This window comes from Dysidea avara, chromosome 13 (genome assembly GCF_963678975.1).
Source record: "Dysidea avara chromosome 13, odDysAvar1.4, whole genome shotgun sequence".
In the NCBI taxonomy this organism is placed as follows: Eukaryota; Metazoa; Porifera; class Demospongiae; order Dictyoceratida; family Dysideidae; genus Dysidea; species Dysidea avara.
The window spans coordinates 17,872,614-17,896,599 of record NC_089284.1 but is presented as its reverse complement, the minus strand read 5'-3'; the positions used below and the strand labels follow the sequence as shown (position 1 = coordinate 17,896,599).

The 23,986-nt window shown below is 37.5% G+C and overlaps 4 protein-coding genes and 2 long non-coding RNA genes across 8 annotated transcripts; 3 read left to right on the top strand and 3 right to left on the bottom strand.

Moving 5' to 3' along the window:
* On the bottom strand, positions 1 to 6,094 carry LOC136242040 (uncharacterized). Of its 2 annotated transcripts, XM_066033361.1 has the most exons (5): positions 4,024 to 4,372; positions 2,143 to 2,490; positions 1,938 to 2,091; positions 650 to 744; positions 1 to 593 (listed from the first exon to the last, which is right to left on the bottom strand). In XM_066033361.1, exons 2-5 carry the CDS (start codon positions 2,296 to 2,298, stop codon positions 279 to 281), a joined length of 720 nt encoding a protein of 239 aa, XP_065889433.1. In that variant the 5' UTR covers positions 2,299 to 2,490; positions 4,024 to 4,372; the 3' UTR covers positions 1 to 278. The 2 variants fall into 2 exon arrangements, with proteins under 2 accessions (XP_065889433.1, XP_065889431.1); XM_066033359.1 differs by lacking the exons at positions 1 to 593; positions 650 to 744; positions 1,938 to 2,091; positions 2,143 to 2,490 and adding exons at positions 3,258 to 3,607; positions 5,343 to 5,449; positions 5,796 to 6,094 and having other exon boundaries at positions 4,024 to 4,359.
* Positions 4,003 to 4,451, top strand: LOC136242042 (uncharacterized). The gene is made up of 2 exons (XR_010694452.1): positions 4,003 to 4,144; positions 4,199 to 4,451. It is a non-coding gene; the product is annotated as an uncharacterized lncRNA (long non-coding RNA).
* Positions 6,095 to 6,493: 399 nt separating the features above from the next.
* On the bottom strand, positions 6,494 to 9,489 carry LOC136242041 (uncharacterized). The gene is made up of 3 exons (XR_010694451.1): positions 9,085 to 9,489; positions 8,891 to 8,923; positions 6,494 to 8,833 (listed from the first exon to the last, which is right to left on the bottom strand). It is a non-coding gene; the product is annotated as an uncharacterized lncRNA (long non-coding RNA).
* LOC136242036 (uncharacterized) lies at positions 6,931 to 9,506 on the top strand. Its single transcript, XM_066033355.1, has 2 exons — positions 6,931 to 7,188; positions 7,336 to 9,506. Exons 1-2 carry the CDS (start codon positions 6,997 to 6,999, stop codon positions 8,752 to 8,754), a joined length of 1,611 nt encoding a protein of 536 aa, XP_065889427.1. The 5' UTR covers positions 6,931 to 6,996; the 3' UTR covers positions 8,755 to 9,506.
* Positions 9,507 to 9,888: 382 nt separating this feature from the next.
* LOC136242037 (uncharacterized) lies at positions 9,889 to 17,820 on the bottom strand. Of its 2 annotated transcripts, none has more exons than XM_066033356.1 (7): positions 17,547 to 17,820; positions 17,240 to 17,479; positions 14,771 to 14,849; positions 10,745 to 11,204; positions 10,292 to 10,364; positions 10,167 to 10,232; positions 9,889 to 10,110 (listed from the first exon to the last, which is right to left on the bottom strand). In XM_066033356.1, exons 1-7 carry the CDS (start codon positions 17,643 to 17,645, stop codon positions 10,081 to 10,083), a joined length of 1,047 nt encoding a protein of 348 aa, XP_065889428.1. In that variant the 5' UTR covers positions 17,646 to 17,820; the 3' UTR covers positions 9,889 to 10,080. The 2 variants fall into 2 exon arrangements, with proteins under 2 accessions (XP_065889428.1, XP_065889429.1); XM_066033357.1 differs by having other exon boundaries at positions 17,240 to 17,503; positions 17,547 to 17,657.
* On the top strand, positions 17,652 to 22,419 carry LOC136242039 (aldo/keto reductase slr0942-like). Its single transcript, XM_066033358.1, has 9 exons — positions 17,652 to 17,809; positions 17,863 to 17,915; positions 17,982 to 18,164; positions 18,228 to 18,315; positions 18,758 to 18,859; positions 20,593 to 20,710; positions 20,759 to 20,815; positions 21,078 to 21,208; positions 22,042 to 22,419. The coding sequence occupies exons 1-9, from the start codon at positions 17,798 to 17,800 to the stop codon at positions 22,303 to 22,305; spliced, it is 1,008 nt and encodes a 335-aa protein (XP_065889430.1). The 5' UTR covers positions 17,652 to 17,797; the 3' UTR covers positions 22,306 to 22,419.
* Positions 22,420 to 23,986: the final 1,567 nt, after the last annotated feature.

The following is a 23,986-nucleotide window of genomic DNA, read 5'->3' as shown; positions in this document are numbered from 1 at the left end:
CCTGCCTCACCACTGTTTGCTTTCTGTGAATTGGTAGCATATTATAAATCCTTTAGTATTTATCACACATAGTATACAAGTCACAAATCGTCATCAAGGATTAAACAACAGTCTTGTAATTGTTTACATAGTGACAACATAATATTATCTCTTAGTAACAGTAATCATGAACAAATATATAGACTTTTACAACATGGCATATACGTAACATAACTAGTACAGCCTGTAAAGATGTTATATATGGGTACAGTCTTGTTTGTCAATAGATATATTTATGTTCACAGGTTACGTTTAATATCTGACGTGACTGCCAAATATGATGCACTGCGGTCAGTACTATCAGGATAGGAGAAGATATAATCCTGAAGAAACCACATAAAGCTTTTGGTTTGGGTTGAGTACTCAAGGTAAAATGAATAGTATGCTGAAAACGTAAGAAAGATGGCATCTGGCAATGTTGAACACTGACAGAGAGTCATGTTTTCCACAAAAACAAAAAATTGGTCACCTGGACCTACACCAAGGTACCCTCCTATTCGTGGTGCTGCATATGATGTCTGTGACTTTGCTGCATCCTCTACTCTTGTGGATATCTACACAAGAAACAATAAATATCATAGTTGCAGTTTCATTATTCATAGAACCATACTTGATACTCCGTGTAAACAAATTTGATCGTCTCTTTGGCATTTTTCGGAGCTAACAACTCCACTAGTATGCTCAGAGCTAAAATATCATCACCATCTGAAAGTAGAAATAAAAATACATTAATGACAATGGTCATGTGCTTTAGAACATGGCATGCATAGTGTGCTTTGACCATTGGAAGACAAAGAGATCTTACCAGAGGAGGGTGGACACGATATAAGTGCTATTGAAAATTATTACCGTTAATTGAATATTTCTAATACCAAGACTAAAATGAAGTGATAAAACCTGTTTAGCAACAGCCACACTAATTTATCTTGTGCTTCTTGTGACAAACGGAAGAAAATGAGTACAAAGATGTCCTATTTCCTGCTTGATTCTCCATGAGGACACGCTAGCGGCGTCTGCTTTCCTTTCTTTAATTCCATGGGAGCGAGCATAGGAGGCATATTGTATATCATAATACCTTCTTCAACGATTGTTGGGTTCGAATAGAAGCTTATAAGGTGTCGCTAGAGTGCAACGCATCGATTCCGACAAACTTACTGCACACGTGATCTTCTATAAATTCAAGGACGATTTACGTGTTGGGAATAGTGGGGAAGACCGGCTAAATATACTAAACGTGAAGCACACTTTCGAATGGTACCCATTTAAACTTTGCTGAAGGCTTGGTTATACTTTTAATACAAATGTATGCACTCACGTGCGCTTGTCCACCCTCCTCTGAGATCTTACAATCCACAAAGAGACCTACTAGCTGGCCATAAAAATAGTTTGACACCTTCTGAGTAATTTTATTTAGACTTCAAACACATTCACTGTATACTATTTGCAAATTGTGTTTTAAACCTCATGTACCAAGTACCTATTAAAACTCTGTAAAACAACATGACTTCAACAAGAAATGAGACTTTGAATTGTACCAACAGATAGTGATGCACCGATTAATCGGTAAAGCATCAGAAATCGATTTATCGGCCAAATTTTGGAAATATCGGTAATTATTAGTAGATGTTTTGGCAGATTAATTTTGCTGACCCTAACAACATTATATTTAAGAAATCAAGACAGAAATTAAGGAAATATATTGCAATATTGCATAAAACATGTAGAAATTGAGTAAATATAAACATCGGATCGGTTATCGGTATCGGCCAGTATGTAATTCAAGTATCAGATAATCGGTTAAATCTCTTATTGGTGGATCACTACCAACAGACATGGTCATAAGATATTACTTTAAATACAGACTTCTATGATATGCAATAATAGCAGTCACACTGTACCTTCTTCACGAGCAGTCTTCAGCACTTCTTTGACGTTCTTCTTAGAGCTTTTTTTGCCCAATGCAATGATAGCTGGAACATATCGAGCCCATTCCCTCAGAAAAGAATCTTTTACATTTGCTCTCCCTGTTATCATAGCTAATTCTTGCTCCAACTGTATACAATAACAACATAAACATTTAACAATATTACTGTATATGCTTACAATTGCTGGAAATTTGAGGCATGGATATTCAGTAATGATAGACTTAACACTGGTGGCATCTTTCCGTACATAAACCCATCGATTCTGAAAAGTGGTTTTCATTAATGGAAGCAATACCCGGTCACGAGGAGTACGATTTTTCATTTCTTCCACCATAGCCTTGTTGTGTTCTTTAAAAGTCTCCAAATCCACAATAGGTGAGTTCTGAGTTAGTGGGTACCTTCTTTGAAGTTTGTCCTTGTTATTACTTCTTTTTGGAGCAGGTGATTGATCAATGGAAGCTCCTCTCTTTCTGTCCAGTTTGATTAAATTTCAGATTCTTTCAATCATTTTGTCCACCCATGAAGTCTGCAGCAATAAAACTTTCACATAAGAGCAAATTCATACATCATACAAATACAAGAAGTATATATAATATAATTTTAAAAGATGCCATCAAATTTCAGAAAATTGTCAAAATAAGCATGAGATATGCTAAAGATTTAACTGTACATGGCTGAAGTACAAAGTTCTTACTATTAAAATTGTGTTTCTAGTAGGGGTGTACTGATACACCGATATCATATCGGTTGCTGGTACGGAGACTTTTGTCAATATCGGTAGGGATCAATATTACTGCCAAAACCGATACGATATACCGATATACAGTACAACTGGGCTGTCTTACAGACAGTGTGCACTGACTATGCAATGTAATACAGCTAACAAGACTGGGAAACAGAGACTTTCTTGCTTATTGCAAAACACTTTGCTACGAGAAGCCATCTAAGTGCACACACATGGCTACTGTTTTATTGTTATAACGTTTACCAATCATACAATCAACAATCAAATTAGTGAGTTTTAAAAGCAACCATGGAATGAACCAGAGAATACAACCTAGAACAACCAGCCATTAAAATGGAGAGTAATCTTAGCAGGAGTATCCATTAAAATATTTGTTGTCTGGGCCACATAATAGAGGCCACACCACCATAGGCAACGAAGCATTGCCAGTGATCTTACAGTGGTTATAAGTGCATAAATATAGTTTAATTTGACATCTCCATTTGGTTTCTAAATTTATATCGGTATATCAGATCAGTATCGGTGTTTAGATTCAACATATCGGAATATATCGGATTGGTTCAAAATTTCTGTATCAGTTGGCTAATTGCCACGTAAGAAGCCATACCATGCTCTATGCATTTTACTCTCCAATGTTGCAAGAAGCAACCAATCCACTGTAGCGTAAATCTGCAGTACATGTATACAGTCCACAGTACTTGTATTCTTGCTTATTATTTTAGCTCCAATATTCGGTATAGCTGTTCTTCCATACAAAAACGTACACAAACTAATTACAAAAAACGAAATACAAGTACAAATATAGTGGATGGAAACTTGGAGGACAAAACATCATCATCTAGTAATCATTCCACCAGTGTTCAGCTGAATATAACCATGTGGCAAATGCTATGCATTGCTAGAAAATACCAGAATTTAATGCACTATAGCAACTTAGATTGCACACGTGAAGTTACAAAAATCACTACCATATTGTGTACTTTGCACGGGAGGATCAACGGCGGCAGTTGTACTCCATTGGCCATACAATGACAAAATGTGTGTTGTTTTGTTAATATGGCAGTTATTCCATAGATATGTGGTAAACAAACTGTTTTATCTCTGAATGAGTGCATACAATATGCACGAGTATTTATACCCATTGTTCCTCCCATGCAAAACCATCCAAGTATTAATTAAAGCACCACAAATTCGTGCTGTATGGAAAACACAGCACTCAGGATAGGAAAAATTAAAAATAGACAGTTATTGCTATTTAAATGTACAAATTATACTCTTTAATATGCATGTGTACAATTGCATAACATAACTTACATAGCCATCACCTATATCATCCTTCATATATGGATATTTAAGGATAAGGAGTCTGGCAACCTGCTCACAGTTGCTTCTGGATGGCTTCGAACCCACTTTAGAAATTGCAAGAGTAACCAAGGTTCTAACAATATCATTCCGACTTTCTCGTGTTAGCTCCTTTCTCTTAATACAGGCATCCGTCTCTGGTCTCCAGTGAGAAGGTATTTCAAAACTGCTTGCGGACAGACTTCCTGATGTACACGAAGCAACAGACTGTGTTGAACATGTCGAACCTTGATCACTACATGGAGTTGGACTGTACGTATCAACAGATGACAAAGCAGGAATATCATCCTATATAAAAATCATATTTACAATTACTGCAAACTTTTCATGAACACTACATACATAATATTATGTCAACAATTAAACTTCAAGCAATCAAATACAGCCTCAACTCACAATGTATATACGTAGCTACGTGGGATGCCTAAACATCATAAAATTATCATACATGAGTACCGTTTATTGCAAATACAGAGTACGGGTCAGTGCTAATTCTCAAGATCTTGCTAAGTGGTTGTGAAATACATGGTAGTGCAATGATTTTCCTATAAGAGTATTGGACTGCTCTATTAGAACATCTTGAAATCTCCCCTGGTGAAGACGATATTGGTTATAGCTAAAAATTTAACACTGAGAATAGCCATGTATCACCCACTATTACATGTGCTTTGCAAATATTCTAATAAATTAGTGCACATGCAATCTTTTTGATTTATACAAAAATTGTAAGTTAATAGTCTCTCCAGCTTTAGAAGAACCAGATAATGCCTGGTTTAGTATAGGTAAGACATGCAGTGCTAGGATTCTTCAGTGGATAAATAACCCAAAGAATAATCACTGATGCGAGCCGAGGCTGATTATTACATCATTCCTGAGGGAGAATCCTAGCAATGCATGTCTTAGCTGTTTAGACAATGGCCCATGTGACTGAAATCTTAAACTTGTTAGGAATCCAGTATGCAATCTGTGTCAAAGTTTGTGGCAAGGTGTCTTACCAGAGTAAAAACCCTGCATACCTCAATTAAAGCATTCTCTGCATGCCATTGTCTAATTGTTGAGAGTCTGTTTCAAGCCTAGCCCATGAGACCAGTCACAGATGCAATAATTAGGTAACTTAAGTATGGCTTTACACTGGAATATAGTTTGTTTCTTTTTTCCGATACTGTAATTAATTTTATGGCTTTCAGTGAATACTTGTACTGTAAAACATTAATAAATAAATTTAAAAATATACCTATAAATAAGACGGCTACTACATACACCTAAAATACCTTTGAAATAAGCCTCAACAGCTTCTTTACAATGCCTATGGCAGGTATCATTTCCTTTAAGTCCTGCTGACTCAACTGTAAGAATTCTTTACCATCAATGTAATTCTCTACAAAAAAAATAAAAAAATCACATTGCTGTATAATGCTGTACACATCAACAAGCTACATGTATACTGACAAAGTGGAAGACACTTGCCGTGAAAAATGGCAAGTTGTGTGAACAATTTTTAAAGCTATGTGACAAGACCGGGTACTGTACAATGTTTTTAGGCAATCCAGTCCGTTAATGAGACCTGGAGAGTACAGCCGGGGCATCCAACAGGGCTGCTAGTAAGTTTTGACTAAGCTTAGAACTGCTGTTGTCACTTCAACTAGACAGACATAGTCTGCAGCTACGCCGTTCCTCGCTGTGTGCCAAATGAGTTAACCTTTAGTAGCTAGCTAGTTACGTACCTTTCAGAATTTCACAAAAAGACTCCGGAATGCCTTGGTTTACGTTCAGGTAAAACACAAGTTCGTCAACTGACATACTTTCGTTGAGTTCGTTCGGAATCTCGCTCTGAAGCTGGTCAACGTCAGTGGACGACATCGTCTCGGACATTATTGAGCTACCAACGAGGCCACCAAGCTTGAACAAATCTACCAAACTTGAAAGCACTAAACCAAAAAAGGCGGCAAACACCATATGAGCGCCAAGTTACACCGCCAATTTTTTTAGCTATCACGTGTGCATGGTAGCCTATATATACCTGAGAGCGGTGGTGATGATTGTCGTGTTACCGATAGAAACTCCAGATGGCGAGTAGTTCTAGCGCCGGTACCAGCGGGCAATATGCAAGGTTTAAGTGCCCCCTTTGTGTTTTCCAGGCACTTAATATACGACTAGTTTTAAGTCACCTACGACTAGTTCATTCCAGTGATCCACGCTTTTCAGTTGTGTGTGGAATCGGTGGTTGCAGTAATACTTCCAAGTCATATTCAGCTCTCTATCAACATATCTACAAAAAGCATAAAGATTCCGGCATAATTCAGTCTCGAGTTCATAGAGCATCGCAACAGTTGAATTGTTCCGATGAACCTGAGATATCCTCTTTCAATTTTCACGATGACGCTTTCCAACAAGGTTTGTGTATATAGAGCTATACACTGTATGTCAGTCTCCCATGCAGTAACGGTGGTCTAATATGGTTCCTGCGATAGTGTACACACAATGCACATATATTATAATTTGTGCTTGCTGTACAGTACATTAATTGTGTCAAAGTTAATAGTGGAGTACATATGCATTGCAACTATTGCTTTATACTGTCATAGAGTTATAAAAGTGGGTCGTAAAGATGATCACATCATATAGTTTACTGTTCCAGTAGCTAGTGGATTTAATGATCCCTTGTGGCAAAACCAACTTTTGTGAATACTTAGCAGCACTCATGCAACTTGTGATGCAGTAACTAATCCCAATTGCTTTAATAAAGGCATCACATTCTAATGAATCATTAATTAAATACCATTGTATATAGGAAATGAAGATTTCAATCCAGATCTGGAGCATTTGCTAGGCATTGATGCGATTCGTCAAAAGAAAGCCAGCACCTTTTATTTGTTGAAATTAAAAGAAAACCATCGTTTGTCTCAGACAGCGATTGATGATGTTATGGAAGGGTCAAAGACTGTTTTTTCCCACACAGTGCAAATTCTTCACAGTGGTATTCGTGCTAAGCTTGCTTCACTTGGAATAGATGATACACAAATTGACAGTGTGTTTAAAGACTTAGCCGATCCTTTTGTTGGCTTGGAAACAAGATATAAACAAGAGAAGTGTTGTGTAGAAGATCTTGGCTTAGTGGTAAGTTTGAACTAGTACATAATACTCTGTTGAAGCAGTAACTAAGATTACTATGGTAAATGCGTTAGTATTTTGGTAAATTCACTTATAAACATAAAGTTTTAAGGACAGTGAATGAACGTACACCAATCTGTTATTTTACTATAGGAACCAGAGGAGATTTTGGTTGGTGAACCTTTTTATGCTGCAAGGTTTTCAGGAACTAAGAGATCGCTAGTAGAACAATGCGACTCTTTTCAATATATTCCTATTTTTAAGACGCTTGAAAGACTACTGGGAGATTCCAGTCTGTTGGAATTCATTGATAATCCTCACAGGAGATCAGATGATAAACTTGAAGATTTTTGTGATGGAGAATTAGCTTGCAATCACCCATTATTTTCAAATGATCCACTTGCACTTCAAGTAATTGCCTACTTTGATGAGCTTGAAGTTTGTAACCCCCTAGGCACACATACCAAGAAACATAAATTAGGCATCATTTTATTCACTCTCGGTAACATTCCACCTAAATTTCGATCTACATTAAGGAGCATTAATTTAGTTGCTTGTGCAACACATCCTGTAATTCAGAAATATGGTATTGACACTATTCTTGAACCATTTATAAAAGATTTGAATACGTTAACTACGCATGGTATTAATGTTAACATCAGTGGCCATCAGCGCAACTTTAAAGGAGGTTTAATGTGTTTTCTGGCTGATAATCTAGCTAGTAATCTTTTGGGAGGATTCAAGGAGTCTTTTTCTTTTTCACATAGATTTTGTCGTACTTGTATGGTCAAAACTACATCATATAAGGACAAGTTTTTGTCAAGTGATTTTTGTCAACGAACTGCTGAAATACACAAGAGACAATGTGATGAGTTGGATGCAGCTGAAGGAGATCTAAAAGATCATTACTCTAAAACATACGGAATCAATCGTCGTAGTAAGTTGATGTGTGCAATAAATTTTTCCATGTTTGATGGTGGTTTACCACGTGATGCTATGCATGATATCCTAGAAGGTGTTGCTCAACTTGAGGTCAAGCTACTGGTTAAACATTGTGTGAATGAGAAATATATTACTGTAGCTGAATATAATCACCGTATTGAGAATTTTGATTATGGCAAAAATGAGATGGACAGGCCAGGAATAATAACTAGAGAATTGCTGGGGTCTAATGATAAAAAATTTCATTTATCGGCTGCCCAAACATTACTTCTTTGTCAAATTATCCCTTTGATAATGGGAGATTGTGTTCCTGAAGGCGATGAACACTGGAAGTGTTTTCTTTTACTGCTAAAAATTTTTGATATTGTGTTTTCTCCTGTTGTACCCAAGGGATATTGTGCTGTCCTAAAACTACTGATTGCGGAGCATCATTCTCTTTTCAAGTCATTACATTCAAGTTCAATGATTACACCCAAGTTTCATTTTCTTGTTCATTATCCTGACCAAATTGTTGCACTCGGACCAATGACCAGGTATTGGACTATGCGGCATGAAGCTAAACTTAGCTTGTTTAAAAAGGCTTCTCATTTGGGGAACTTTAAGAATATTGCTTACACATTAGCAAGTTGACATCAGCGATGGATGTGTTATCAGTTGGCTTCTGATAACATGCTTCAGTCTTGCTTTGAGTGTGGTCCGGGCAGTAGCCCTAGTACAATTGGACAACAGCCATACCAACTAGGAAGCATCATCCAGCGAGCCATACCTTCAATAAGCAACGATGCCACTGTTTTCCATCCTAAGTGGGTTAAGAAAAACAGTATAAACTATTGCAATAACAATTGCTATGTTATAATAGGGACAGATGGAACTGATCCCTTGTTTGGTCATTTAATTGATGTCTACATTGTTGGGGGTGATTTGTTACTGCTACATGTGTACCATTGTCAGACTATTTACTTTGACGATCATTTTCATTCTTATGTCATCAGTGACACCACAAATATGTCGATTGTGTGTCTTCAAGATCTTTTAAGTCCTTTTGTACTTCATGGGCACAAACTCTTTGATGAAAGATCTGAAACTTACATAACCATGAAACACTTGATTTTTAGTTAACCTAACTATCATATGAACATAACTTTTAATTTGGTTATTTTGACATTTTTGTAGTTTGTTTTAACCTATTTACACAGTCAAATGTACCTAAGTTATAAGAAGGATAAACAACCAATCTGTTTGAAAGTTATTTCTACTAAGTATGGGTTGAAATTACTCAAATAGTTAAATATATCCAACAAAGTAGATTTAACTCACTTAATGTTGCATTAACCATATATTATCTAGGTAGTTTTTACCATTGTGGTTATTTCTACTTTGCAGTTTTTACAGTGTACCAAACTGTATAGTACAAACTGATTGCAATAAGACAGTTACTTCAGCATAATACACATGTGTTTCTTAGTCACGGACATTTCTAACAGTAAAGACAAGTAAAACTCAAAAGCCAGTCATAGATCTGCTTTGGAGTACACAAATACAAAAAAAACTAATTTACTTGAACCATTTGTAAAATTTTTGCCATTAACCTACCACCACAGCCATTTCTTGGCTGCCACCTTGGATTTTTTACTCTGGCTCCTCACCCTTTTTTTGGATGCTTTGCATAGAGACTGAGAAATACCAAAACAATAAGTTTGATGGGGCTATGACGGCACATTACAAGTGCCTGCAGTCAGCGGAGAAGAGTACATAGACAATAACTCAACTCTTAAACATGTGGTAATTGAACACAATGAATACAATTGCAACACAATTAAGCTATATAGTGTAAGTCCTATAGTCTCACATAGTCAGACCGCTGTCTAGCACAGGACTTAATTCTCACTTGGAGCATAAGATATCATCTTATACTACAACTGAGTGATAAGTCCCTAGTAGTCTAATCACATGAGATTATTCAGTGCCAAGAGTGCCATCATACACCTGCACAAGAGAGGAGGATATAATTATGCAGAGTAAAACCACATTCCATGGCTTGCCTGCACTACCAAAAGTGACAAATGCTGTGTAATTGTCCTGTGGTGACTGGTCAGTGTTGCCTGCACCTGAAAGTGGGAGGGATATGCACACAGCAAATTTTACACTGGTGCTAACTATGTCATACTTCATCCATGTCACTGTTGACTTTATCCAAATGAAAGGACTTTGAGTGTCTTTGGCAATAAGTCAATATGCTCCTTTACATGAAAGAAGAAGAAAAAGGTACATGTTATGAGTCTACCATACACATAGCAACAAATTATTATTTTCAATAGACTATATAATATAGTGAAACCTCTATAATCTGACACTTGTTAGTGCTCTATAATCATGTCAGATTACTGAGATTAGTGAGGACGTTGGATCATTGATACATACATAAAGGTGATGTCAGATTATAGAGGCATTCTGGATTATAGAGATTCGCTGTACGACATCAAAACATGTTTCAGAATTTTCGTCAATAATAAGAATCTAATTAGATAATAAATAAATAAACAGAATGACAGAATCAGTCAACAAGCATGTAAACATTACTAACAGTCTACCATTTCACATATGATGTCATAATAAGTACCTTGCCCACAAGCAACTGGCACAAGACAGAATCATCAAGAGCTGACAAAAGATATTTGGTTTGGATAGACTGTTAATGCACACCTGATTGTCACTATTATCAACTGCTATTGCCAGTTGATCAATGATCCACATCACTGTATCGTTGTCTGTCACTGCATTGCCAGCAAAATCACTGCCATTGTCACAATCATGTCGATGGGATGATGATAACATCAAGTTCACTGGTCTACCACTGTCATGCTTAAACTTGAAGTGTGGTTTGAGTAGTAGAATAGTTCTTGTAACAATATCTACTGAAGACTTCTCTAGGTAAGTACTCTTACAGTTCGTGATCATATCATTACAAGCTTCTTGTTGGAGGGAGGAAGATAAAGTCATACTTGCTCTTGACAATGCCAACCACACATGATAGTTGTACCTTTCTAAGCAAACTGCTTCTTGAATTGTAAGCAGAGAAGCTACACAAGCATCAAACATACGTACTAACATAGTAACTGTAATGATCAACCAACTCTTGTGAATTACAAGAAGCTACTGTAAAATATTGTTTGAAAGAACTCCAAATCTCAGGCACTTGCTAGAATGCAAACTGTCCTGGGATCAAGGTTCTACATTCGATGAAGTTTTAGAGTAAAGATTTTAATATTCTGTATTTACAGGCTTAGTCTCCTCACAAGTTTCTAAAGAGATAGTAATTAGGTCATGTTAACTTGATTCGTTATTTCATGGGCCCGACTAACCCATTTTTAAATTACAACAAAATTTTATTCATAACTGAAAATGGCTGTAAATGGCCATTTTGTCAAGACCCCGTCTCTTCTTGTGTTTGTTATTTTTGCACTCATTTTGTCCTGGTTTCTGTTAATATTATTCTCTTGAGATTTTTGATCAGTGAAACAACTATTCAACTTGTAGTGGACTTGATTACCTCCTATGTAGTAATGTCTAGATTGTCTACACCCTGAGAAAAGCAGTCTCCAACCCACTTATTTTACCAGGGTGAGTCTGATCATCTAGGTCAATGTTTTGTCCAGGTAAAGTAGGTCTCATCTGCTTGACAAAATATCTAGGAAAGCATTGAAACCAGGTAACGGGTCATCCGGTCTGACACACTTTACACATTATCTGCCTATCCAATTTGTTTTCAAATTCCAAGAATGCTGATTTATTTCATAGTAGCTGGTTGTCAATACCTAGTATTGTATGCCTGAGCTGTACCCATGATGTTTTTTGTACAAGATGTTGTATCATAGGTAACAGCAACTATAACACATTGTGCTCATTACAGTGTACCTCGATATCATTTTTGCATATTGATATCAATAAAATATTGAATTTCTTGAAAACAAATTGTATGAGTCTTGCAATAGGCCAACTTCTTTTGTGAGCCACATTTTAATATTAGGAATAAGTGATACTGTTTGTAAGCATATGTGGAGCCACACTAATTTATCAGTATGGTGAGTTGAAGTTTATAGGTATGCACAAAGCTGTATCCTGATGTTTGTAAACTTACTGTGAAGCCACGCCCACTGACTGATCTTTAATTATAAACCTTACCTGCTTACAGCTGCCTTGTACCATAGATTATATATTCCCTACCTTCTCACGACTCCCAAAAGAGACCACATGATCCCAGGAATACATAATCTTAACTTGACACACTAGTTGAGCACCCAAAAAGTAGCCCTTGGTATACACCTCAGTCCAGGTCACATCCAAGTCGTTTCAACATTGGACCAGGATTGGGTCACGTGTGTTGATTATGGTGTGTGGTGACGATGGAAACGTATCTCCTCGAGATATCTTAAAAGGATCATTGTCGTCTGAAGTAGAAGACAAACAGTAGTACAGTGTGAGAACAAGTTACACGACTGTTTTATTGAAGCATTGACTGTTCTATTAGAGTATTTTCAATACTTTGGTGTTTGGATATCACTTTAAGTACAGCCACTTTTGTGGTATCTATCTAAAATCTTTACTACTGTATGGGGAAAGCATTGATACAGCATGAAAATGCTACAAGTTACCAGTTGGAGCCATGTCTGTTTTTTCTTGCATATGAGACTCAGAGCAATATTGATGCTATTATCTTTGCTCTTGTTATAACACAGAACTACAACAATAGTGCTTAAAGTGAAGGTTTCAGTGAAATTAAACCCTGGGCCGGATTCAGATAACTATCCAAGTCAGTGATACTGACCAGGTTTCAACCCTGAATCTGTCTGTATATACTAGATGCTATCAGACTTAAAAGGTTTCTTGTACTTCCATCAGGCTACATTCTGATTTCAACCATACACATGCATAATGGTGTAACTTTAATATTTGACAATTTTGACAAGTCTGCCAAGTTATTACACCAAACCATATAAGGCATGGCCACCAAATATACAGCTACAGTTGTAGCACTTTTAGTCAGTGCTCTTTAAACACAAACCTTTAATTTTTAATCCTCCTTATGGGAGGCTTATCAGAGGATGATTTTATGTCTAAGATTACCTATTGGAGCTCAGTGTCTGTCTTCTACTGAAGCAGTATGGTGGTTTCAATGGTAGCAACACCACTAACATAGTAAACAATAGGGTACGTACATTTCCACGTAGATTGAACAAAAGATTTGCTGAAATGAAGTAATGTCAACATGTCTGTTGGTGCATAATGCATAGACAAATTCCATAATAAGGCTTTATAGCATATAATAATAATCTTTGCCTTTAGTAACCTGAATTTCCCATGATTTTTAGGTGATAATGTCTAAAGTAACTTCTCCAAAGTTTGAAAGGATAGCATATATGTGACCGTCTCAGCAAAAACCCGACTTGTTCGCACAAGCATGCGTATTGAAAAAAACTAAATTTAAAAATAATTCGTAAAATTACGCATGCTACAAAGAAAAATACGCAAGTTTTTATCAGGCCAGTATTCGAAGAAGGAAGACTCAAATCGATTACCATCTTATTGACCTGCTCATGGAGAGTTCGGAAATCTTTGTTTTGTTTCAGTAGCTTCAATGGTATGCGTGTCACATGCGTTTGTTTACGATGCAGTAAACGTAAACAAGATCGTCATCGTTTCTTCTACCAAACCGCTTTCATATCCATATGCGCAAGTGTCTACAGGGCTAATGCTATACTTGGCTGATGTACTGATCCATGGTGAACATTTTAAGTCAAATTGCAACGCTGTAGACTAATCCAAATGGACGTTATGACTGCAAATGTAAGTGCCTGTAGTTTATTTTCAGTATAGTCACTGTACTAATCGATAATCTTACTCTTCCTACTGGCTAGTGCTATAATATCAAAACTACACACCACAGAAGACTAAAACTTTGGTGACCCATTCCTAGGGCACTGCTAATAATGCTGAGTGAATAGAAAAATTTTTTTTAATTGTGCGAACAAGTTGGGTTTTTGCTGAGACGGTCACATATATGTCATGAGATATGACATTTTTAAAATCCCATGATTTGTGTGATTTCTGAGAAGGGGCAACTGTTGTCCCTTCTCATTGACAATGTATGGAACTTATATCTCATGACTTATACATGCTATCCTTTTAAAACTTGGAGAAGTGACTTAGGAAATTGACACCTACAAATAATGTAAATTTTAGGTTGCTAGAGGCAACGGTTGATTTTTTTTGTTATTATGAAATTTGTCTATTGCAATTAATAGTAACATTATGTACAAAGTGTGAAGTACAAGAATTGACAGATATTTATGATTATGGCTACGCATACACAATCTGTGTGTATCCTTTGTAATGTACACCCATACACATGTACACCCATACACATGTACACATATTATAAGCATGCACACTACACGCACGCACGCACGCACGCACCCACACACGCTACACTACACAGAAACACCATATTTCCACATACAGATCTGCACTCATACATGCATGTACACATACACTCTACTATAAACACTACACTATATACTGCATTACACTACCTACTACACACAATACACACGTCCACAGCACACAACAGTACAACATATACACCAACCATAATGGTCTCCCAGTCCAGCGTGTATCTGTCCTAGGAGTATCCATTGTGAAGCATCTTTATCATGTGGTGGCTGGAGCTACAACAGTGACTATAATACACACTTTATCATGTGGTGGCTGGAGCTACAACAGTGACTATAATACACACTTTATCATGTGGTGGCTGGAGCTACAACAGTGACTATAATACACACTTTATCATGTGGTGGCTGGAGCTACAACAGTGACTATAATACACACTTTATCATGTGGTGGCTGGAGCTACAACAGTGACTATAATACACACTGCGGCAGCTAAAATCATAAGACTCAACTATTCAAGCAAGTTATGATCTATGGTAAACAAACTGCCGACTTGGGGTCAAATACAGCTCATAGTATTAAATACAAATACAATACTTTTGTCAGGGCACCTGGCAGTGTTTAAATACAAATACATTAATACTTTCCGAAGCATTAAATACTATTTAAATACTTTGGTTCTCCAAGTGACTCGACTGCTTAATTGTCTATCTACACTGTACACATGTTACATGCATCTTTAATCTATACACATAATATTTTGTTAGTTAATATCATAACTACTGTTATTAAATGCAGGGGGTGTGTGTTGTACGCTACTGATCTAATAAACATCAGATTTTTTATCTGTTAGCCTGCATCTCTTGGATCAAAATATTTTCACACAGCTACTTGAGAATGACTGTTCACTGGATTGACAAAGACCGACAATGTCAAGAATAGAGCACATTTATTCAAGCTATGAGTTGAATGGTTGGTCCAATTACCAACAATGGCTTTACAAAAGCCTTCTCATTGTATTTAACCTCATCAGATTCAGAGTCTACTGAAGTTGCTGTGCCAGAAGTTTCATAAAGGATGTGAAGATGTAAATGGATTGCCACAAGTTGATAATGGAAACACAGTAGACCTTATACAGGTGCAGTATGAGCTTCCACCACATCAGAGATGTGCTGCCCACACATTAAACCTGGTTGCTAGCACAGATGTCGATAAATATTTACAGGAGTTGCTTATAAGAGCTGAAGGCTTATAAGCTCCTGATATTTGTCGTTGTCCCCATTACTGAGAAGTATGGAACAAAGCAAGTAGGTCTACAGTTGCGAGTAGAGAAGGTTGCTAAAAGAAAGCTACTGCAGTGAAACCTGTGTTATAAGGACACCTTGAGATTGATCAAAAATCCTAACTATGAAGGTATCCTAACTATGAAGGTATCCTAACTATGAAGGTATCCTAACTATGAAGGTATCCTAACTATGAAGGTATCCTGATTTTCCACATACATGCTAAGGGATACTGGGACCATTACCAAGTGTCCAGATTATGTAGGTGTCCTCATTTTCAAGAGTCCTGATTAACAGGTTCCACTGCAGTTCACAATCCTACAAGTTATGATGCTGTGGTGTGGATCACATGCTGTGTGTGGTATGGATCAGGGAAAATTTCTACACCTGAGCTTAATGAATTATGTACCAGAATGGGACTTCATTGCTAATGAAATAACTTTTTGAAGGAATACCGTGATGTGCTTAAACAAGTTGCTAGGGCCCTAAACATATTATAGAGTGAGGACACCTGCTACCAACTTTGGATAAATCAGTTAAAACGTTATGTTATTCTACCAATGAGGATTGTTGCAAGGACAAAGGTAAGTCTGTGATGCATGAACCGTATCTACTACGGTTGGTGAAAAGGCACATCTCAGGATGAATGAAGCAAAGCTAAACAGTGACGGAAAAAATCAAGTCCATAGCATTAACCTTATGATTAAATAGTACTTTTCATAGAAACTTGTTTGAGGGTCACTCTGAAGGTATTTTTGGGCTTGATTGTGCCTAACCAATACTGCCAAGATGTTCATTTTTGGTTGGACAAGAAAGCCCGAACATACATGATCCCTACTACACAGTGCTACCATACTGTATGATAATATGATTGTGTGTTTTCTTCAGACCTTATGTTGTGCTTTAAGTTACGTGTAGACAAGAGGTCATTTTTCACCAACAGCAGGTTACCCCTATATGGTTAGCAAGCCCTCCAATAGCTACGTAGTACTTACAGCTGTAGAATACTATCCCATGATATAGTAGGGATTCACAAGAAGGCTGGGAGATAGTGTAGCAACCAAATAACATATACTTAACCAGCACTATCCTTTCTTTGTTCAGTGTCAGGCCTCTGTTTCAGTGCAGGCTAGGGGCTTGTTAGATTATGAGCACCTGCAAAATGTATGAGTGACAAGTACATCTTGAATTGATGCACTGAAAATTACCGTAAAATGATGACCCCATCAAAATGTGTGTATATGTGAAAACTTTGAGGTGATACATAAAGTGATGTGGGCGGGGTGTGAGTTTTGTTCATAGAAAATATCTATGGTTCGTCTGGCAATATTATGTAGTCTCCAAACTTATCCAGCATAGTTGTGCAACAATTAGGTGCTAACCGATTGCTTAGCATACTCCAGTGCTTCACTCCACTGTTCCAGGTTGGCATGACACCTAGCAATGGATGCTATCACTTGGTGGATAATGACTGGGATTGTTATGGTGGATAGAAGCTGTTGGTATTGCTTTAGAGCTGCTAGAAACTGTTTCTTCATAAAGCACCAGTCAGCTTGATACTTCAGAACCTGCTCATAATCCTGCTTGTTGCTGCAGCTTGCTTCTTCGAGTGCTACAAACCACTAATTTTGTGAAGTAACGTATCACTAAAGTGCACGGTGTTTTACGGTTCAAAAAATGGACACTTACCTTAGGCTCGCATACTTTAGGATTATACTCTTCACATAATCCTTTACTTCTTTTTTTGTCATTGGCATCTTCTTCAAAAAAAGAGTCGTCGAAGTCCATTCTCCGTTTCCTATAACGGATTCTACGTAGAACGTGATCTTCCTTTGGTATCCGTAGGTAGTCCACGAGGCTGTTTCTTCTACCCTTGAAGAGGTATCCCCTTTGATCCCGCTAACTTCCGCAGTTTGTTTGCACGTAGACGATATCTTAAGATGTCTGAAAAGGTGAAAATAGCGATGATCATATTAGCCTTGCGTAACTACTGTTTTCGCATCAGGCTTGGAATACAAAACTTAACAATGACGTTACGGTCCCTTCATTTGGACTAGGGTGAGTAAGGATTAGCAGTTTTGCATTGAGCGTTGGAGTATTAAAGTGGTAATTGCTTTCACGCAGGACATGGCTGTCTGAGCCAGGAAAGGTCGGAGCAGCAGTAGATGTCGCCATTCGTTACGGGTACCGCCATGTGGACTGTGCCCACATCTATGGCAATGAAGCAGAGGTGGGGGTAGCCCTGCAGAATCTGTTCAAAGAGGGAATAGTAAAGAGAGAGGACCTGTTCATCACATCAAAGCTTTGGTAAGCACCTAACTTGCATGGTTTGCTTAAAGAAGCATTCTTCTAATGTGCTTCACTTCACAGGAACACAGAACACTCTCAAGCTGATGTTATTCCAGCTCTGCAGGTCACACTGAAGAACTTGCAGCTGGACTACGTTGACCTGTATCTTGTGAGTGTTAGAAGTCATGGTAACAGCTATCACTGTACTGTAGTTGATGTATATAGTGTAATGTGGAGTAGGAAATGGTGACCAGCCTAATGGCATTTTGGTTAATATGAGCTGTGTGGGTTTAGTTGTACAGCTTCACTGCATATCCAGTTAGCCTTCATGCTTTGTGTTTCATTGGTCAGTGGAGGATGGATGATATACAAATTATATGATTGAATTAACCACATGTGAATGATATTGGATTGGGTTAGGGAAATATCTCTCCCTTATTTTGTCCCTCTAATGTGTGCACTATGCAATGAGGTGGTTGTGCAATATGAGGAACATGTTTGCAAGTAGAAAACTGCTGCTGTTGCTTGTTGCATAGTCATTTGTCCTTATGATGGTATTGTAACACAAGCTGTTGTTTAGTGTACGTGTCTTCGCATTATTGTGACTTCAGATCCACTGGCCACAAGATCTGCCGAGGGGAGTTACATTTGCTGAGATGAAGGATGAGCACTATTTGGGATACAGTGAGGAGAAAATTGCTGACACATGGAAGGTGACGTCTTCATATGTCAATAGTATATTGCACCATCAAGTTCTGCTTGAGTTTCTACATAATATATGTATTGGTAGTTCACATTGCTAGCGGCATAGCTGCTTGGTTGTTTGCATGTTTCATTGTGGTGCAGCTCCACACAATACTAACTCACCACATAGTGCTGTTGAAGAAAAAGAGTTACTGCTCCTTCACCAAGCATGTCTGCTTCCACCACCGTGATTTGCTTGCACAAGTGTTTGCACTTAATCCACCCAATAATTCATACTGTGGAATATGTTAATGTCCTTCATTATAGCACAGGTAAGTTCTTTAATATTCCACACCTGCCTTCTCCTTTTCTTCTGCCACCACCTAGCTCAAGATCACCCTACACAAACATATAGCAGAGCAGCATGATTAACTGTTAACCTATGCAATTCCTAACAATGAAACAATGGATGATAAACAAGACTCGACTACCACTTGTACTCATAAGTTTCAAAAATGTTCTACAACTATACCTTCACTACTATCTCTGTAAAACATGACGATACAGTACATTTTGTATGCATGTTTCCAATTCAAAGTTCAACGTTTATATGTTTTCTGTGCACACACACACAGCAATGGCGGATCCAGGATGGGGCATAATGACAAAAATCAACCTACTAAGGAGGGATAATTGCCACTTAGAAAATATCGAGAGAATCTGCTCTACCCAACCACCTACAACTTAGCCTGTTTGTACCCTTCCCTTTGCGAGCTCCTGGATCTTCCCTTGCACAGGACAAGTGTCTTTCTAGCCCAGCATTGTAACTACATGATACTGGCACTATAGTCATGCAATGATTATGAATCACACTGGTGCAGTGGCACTGAGACACACGTTACTAACACAAATACTTTATAACTGATTGGCTACATTTCTTGAAGTATACTCCATCATGTAAGTATATTACAACACTGATTTGTGTATTGTGACATTCCTGGGATGAATTTGTGTCAGCACAGTGTCCACAAATGCACTATTGCCACGCGTCCATGTTTTGTTAGCCAGTCCTGTCATGTATCAGTTTAGTTGGATTTGTAGAGTGTTGAGCTCATGAACAATTAGATGTCAGTGGGCCATGTGTATTCTATGGTATATTTTTTTTGTGTGGCACTTTATGACCTATAAGATATGAATTCTCCAATCCATGAATGCCCTCAGAGCCTCCATGATGGTAATGACAGGTTCTGAAAGTGAAGCTGTGGAGTTTGCATGTGTCTAATTAATATGAGCACTACATACAATAATTCAGACACTTTCTCTAATAAGTCTCCAAATTCCAATTTTAACAAAACTGTAAACATAGATTATCTGATTACCAAAAGCCGATTTTTAGGCTTTTACATGTTCCTCACTCTCTGTAGCAATATATGATCCATGTAGGGAACTAACTCCTCAACTATCTTCTGCTAATGTTGTTCTTGTCTCATAGTTATTGTGTGCTGCTGAGTTCAGTGGTATACAGAAAAAATTATCAAATTAGTCACATCAATAACACTACTGAATTTGTATGAAACTATCTGCTGTTTGTTGCTTCGTATCACAAGTGCTCTGTGTAAACATGTTATTGTAAGACCCTATCATTTAATGCTCGTAGCCTAACACCTTACCACAGCTTGGCTTTTTCTATTCAAAGGGTTAAAGTCCTTACAGTATTCTTGCACTGTTTACACTCTATGTGATACTTTTGTTACTTGTGCAGGGAATGGAAGATGCAGTTGCTAAGGGCTTAACCAAGTCCATTGGAATATCCAACTTTACCATCAAGAAGATTGAGAACTTGTTAAAGGCTGCTAAAATTGTGCCAGCAGTTAACCAAAGTATGTGTCCATCTGTGTGTTAGTCAGTCCTACATGGACTACCTGTAGTTGAGAGCCACCCTTACCTGCAGCAGTCTAAACTGAAGGAGTACATGGACAGCAAAGGTGATGTGACTTTAAAATTTTCTGTGGCTTCTGCTGCATGACACTTACTGTGACATTAAGGCTATGAGTGGGATAGCTACATTAACTATGTACACTGCTATTTCTAAAAAAACAGCCATTTAATTTTGTACTTTTGTTTCAATTATGCTTAGTGGGCATTCGATGTTTAGTAACTATTCCTGTCACAAAATTATAATGTCTTGTTACTGCAATCTATGCTGAATTCATATTCTCAACTAAGCACCTTATTGTATCTTATTAGGGATTACATTTGAGGCATACTCTCCCCTTGGTACTCCTGGTAGAGTTGCAAAGGGAGAAAATGAGCCCTACCTGATGGATGACCCTGTTGTCAAGGAGATTGCTGACAAGCGCAAGTGCACAACAGCCCAGGTAAAGCTAATAAAATAGTGTGAGCTAATTATAGTCAACAATTGTGACCAAATCTGTACAAAGTGTAAATACTTGTGTTTATCATACAGTAAACACTGTTACCATATAGCATGAAGAGGAAAGTTTGGCAAATTGGAGTGTTTTCCAAACTAAAATTTACCAAATCCCTTGTCCAATATAATCTGTATAAACTACAAATTCACCAAACCTTTTCTTGCCAAAATCCTATCACAGCAAATTCGCTGAAGTTTCCTCCCATCAAACTTCACCTGTTTTATGGTAGTAGTACTTTTTCTGCCTCCACAACGATACAAGCTATAAGCACAACGATACAGAAGTATTAATTCACTAAAGTCCAGTCTATAAATGGCCAAATCAGTGAGTTGCTACAGAATTTTAAAAATCCATGTTTTTCTAACTCATTCACGCAATTGCTTGCTCACTCTACATTCAGACAGCGTTCACAGGGTAAATGACTGAAGCTATTTCTATCATGAAGAATCACCACTTACATTTAAGAAGTGCCTTAAGAAACTACCCCAACTCTGAGAGTACAGTAAATACATACTGTTCTTATTACATTTGCTATACTGAATAGTCACCATACCCTGCTTATGTTATCAATGCTACCCTTGACTAGTTGCCACAGAAACTAGCTAGTATGTTCTGAACTGTGGCTTTGGTGTTTTTTCAGATGTTGGAAATGGAATTGTAGGGAATTAAAACAGTTGGTTGATATCGATAGACTAAAGTACCATGTGACCTAGATCATATTGTACTCGGATCATATGTACAAAATCGACTATATGAGTTAACATGCAATTCTTTCGCAGATTCTCATATCATTTGCACTACACCGAGGTGTGATTGTTATTCCCAAATCGGTGACTCCCGAGCGCATCAAGTCCAACTATGATGCTCAGAAGATCACCCTTGATGATGATGAAATGAAGAAGCTCTACTCGTTGGAGCAGAACTTCCGCTACCTGAGGTTCTTCATGATGAAGACTGGCCAGACAGAAGCTGATTTCTGGGATGCTGATTATGATGAGAAGGTTGTCATCGATGCCCCTGACTCAAAGAGGCAGAAAAGTTAGACTGTAACAAACAACGTTTAGTAGCCAGAGCACTATAGGAGAATATTTTAGTGTTTGGTTTTTATATTTTTGACTTGGTTGTTTTAAAGATTTGCTGGTTCAAAGTCAACACAACATCATGCGTTGAGCTGAATCCTCGTGGGTGCAATTACTTATGTAGGTAGAAGAAGTTCAGTTAATGGAAGCAAACTTTCACTACCTGTATATCTGACAGTGTATACATCTCCAACCACTTGAGCACTGTGCTAAAACTAATATTTTCACTACTTTATACTCTTCAAAATTGTCACTTTACTGGTTACATTATTGGCAGTTGACTGCAATATGCATTTGTATCATAATCGAGATACCTTCAAAAGGAAATATCAAGAATGTCTAAATTTGTTATCGTACCTCTACTGGGACCTACTTTGACATAATGAGGTCATGAAGTACACCTTAGCTATGTTTGAGACCTACTTGACATGGTCACTATAATGAGGTGGTCTTATTAATGAGGTCATGAAGTACACACCTTAGCTATGTTTGGGACCTACTTGACATGGTCACTATAATGAGGTGGTCTTATTAATGAGGTCATGAAGTACACACCTTAGCTATGTTTGGGACCTACTTGACATGGTCACTATAATGAGGTGGTCTTATTAATGAGGTCATGAAGTGCACCTTAGCTGTTTGGGACAGCTCACTATAACGAGGTCATGAAATCCTAAAATTAAATGTTTCACAGGGAATATTTTTAAGGTTGAGCAGTGTCGCTAAAAATTTTGTGGATTTGCAATACTACAAGGAGGTTTAAATATTTCAATAAATCTTTTGCCAAAACCGAGGGGTCCGACACTCTTGAAATTTCGTACGCTTCGCATTTGAAATCATGAAATCACACACTCAAAAGAAATCAGAAATCACACTTTTTGAAAACGAAAATCGTAAAACTCCGTATATTTCCGTAAATTACGGACGCATTGAATTTAGTGATGGGCGATATCAGGATTTTCAGAACGATACGATATCGATACTGACTAAAATTGACCGATATTGATACTTTTCGATACGATATTGTAACATTATTTGTTCATGTAAATTGCCAGTTTTCTTACATAATTTGATAGTAGGTAGCTATAGCTATACACAATGGAGATTCCCCGCCCACATACACAAGAGTAATAGTGATTTGAAAATTGCTGAAGGTAATGGAAAGCTACAATTAACAATTAAATAAGCTAAAATGCATTTTAAAATTAAATTCAGATCACGTGATGTATCGTATCGAAATATCGGATTCTGTAAAATATATCGATACTTTTCGATATCAGCAAAAAATCAAACGATACGATATAATATCGATATATCGCCCAACACTAATTGAATTACGCGATATTATTAATTAGAACATAACAAAAGTGATTTAAGGCCTGAATCACTTGATCTGGCACTGATTCGGCTGCCAATCTCTAGAATTTTACAGCCCAAGCTGAGTCCACTAATGGTCAAAAGCTTCCATCACTGGAGCCATAGATTTTAGAGGCGCGTAAGCGCCTCTAAAATCTATGCTGGAGCCACACGAGTGATCTGAGAATCCATCTCGGAATCTTATTCAGTTTTAACTAGCAATTTAGGCTCTACTCGCAGCCACAAGTGACGGTACATCATAGTGACTGCATGGGTTAATGATGAAACG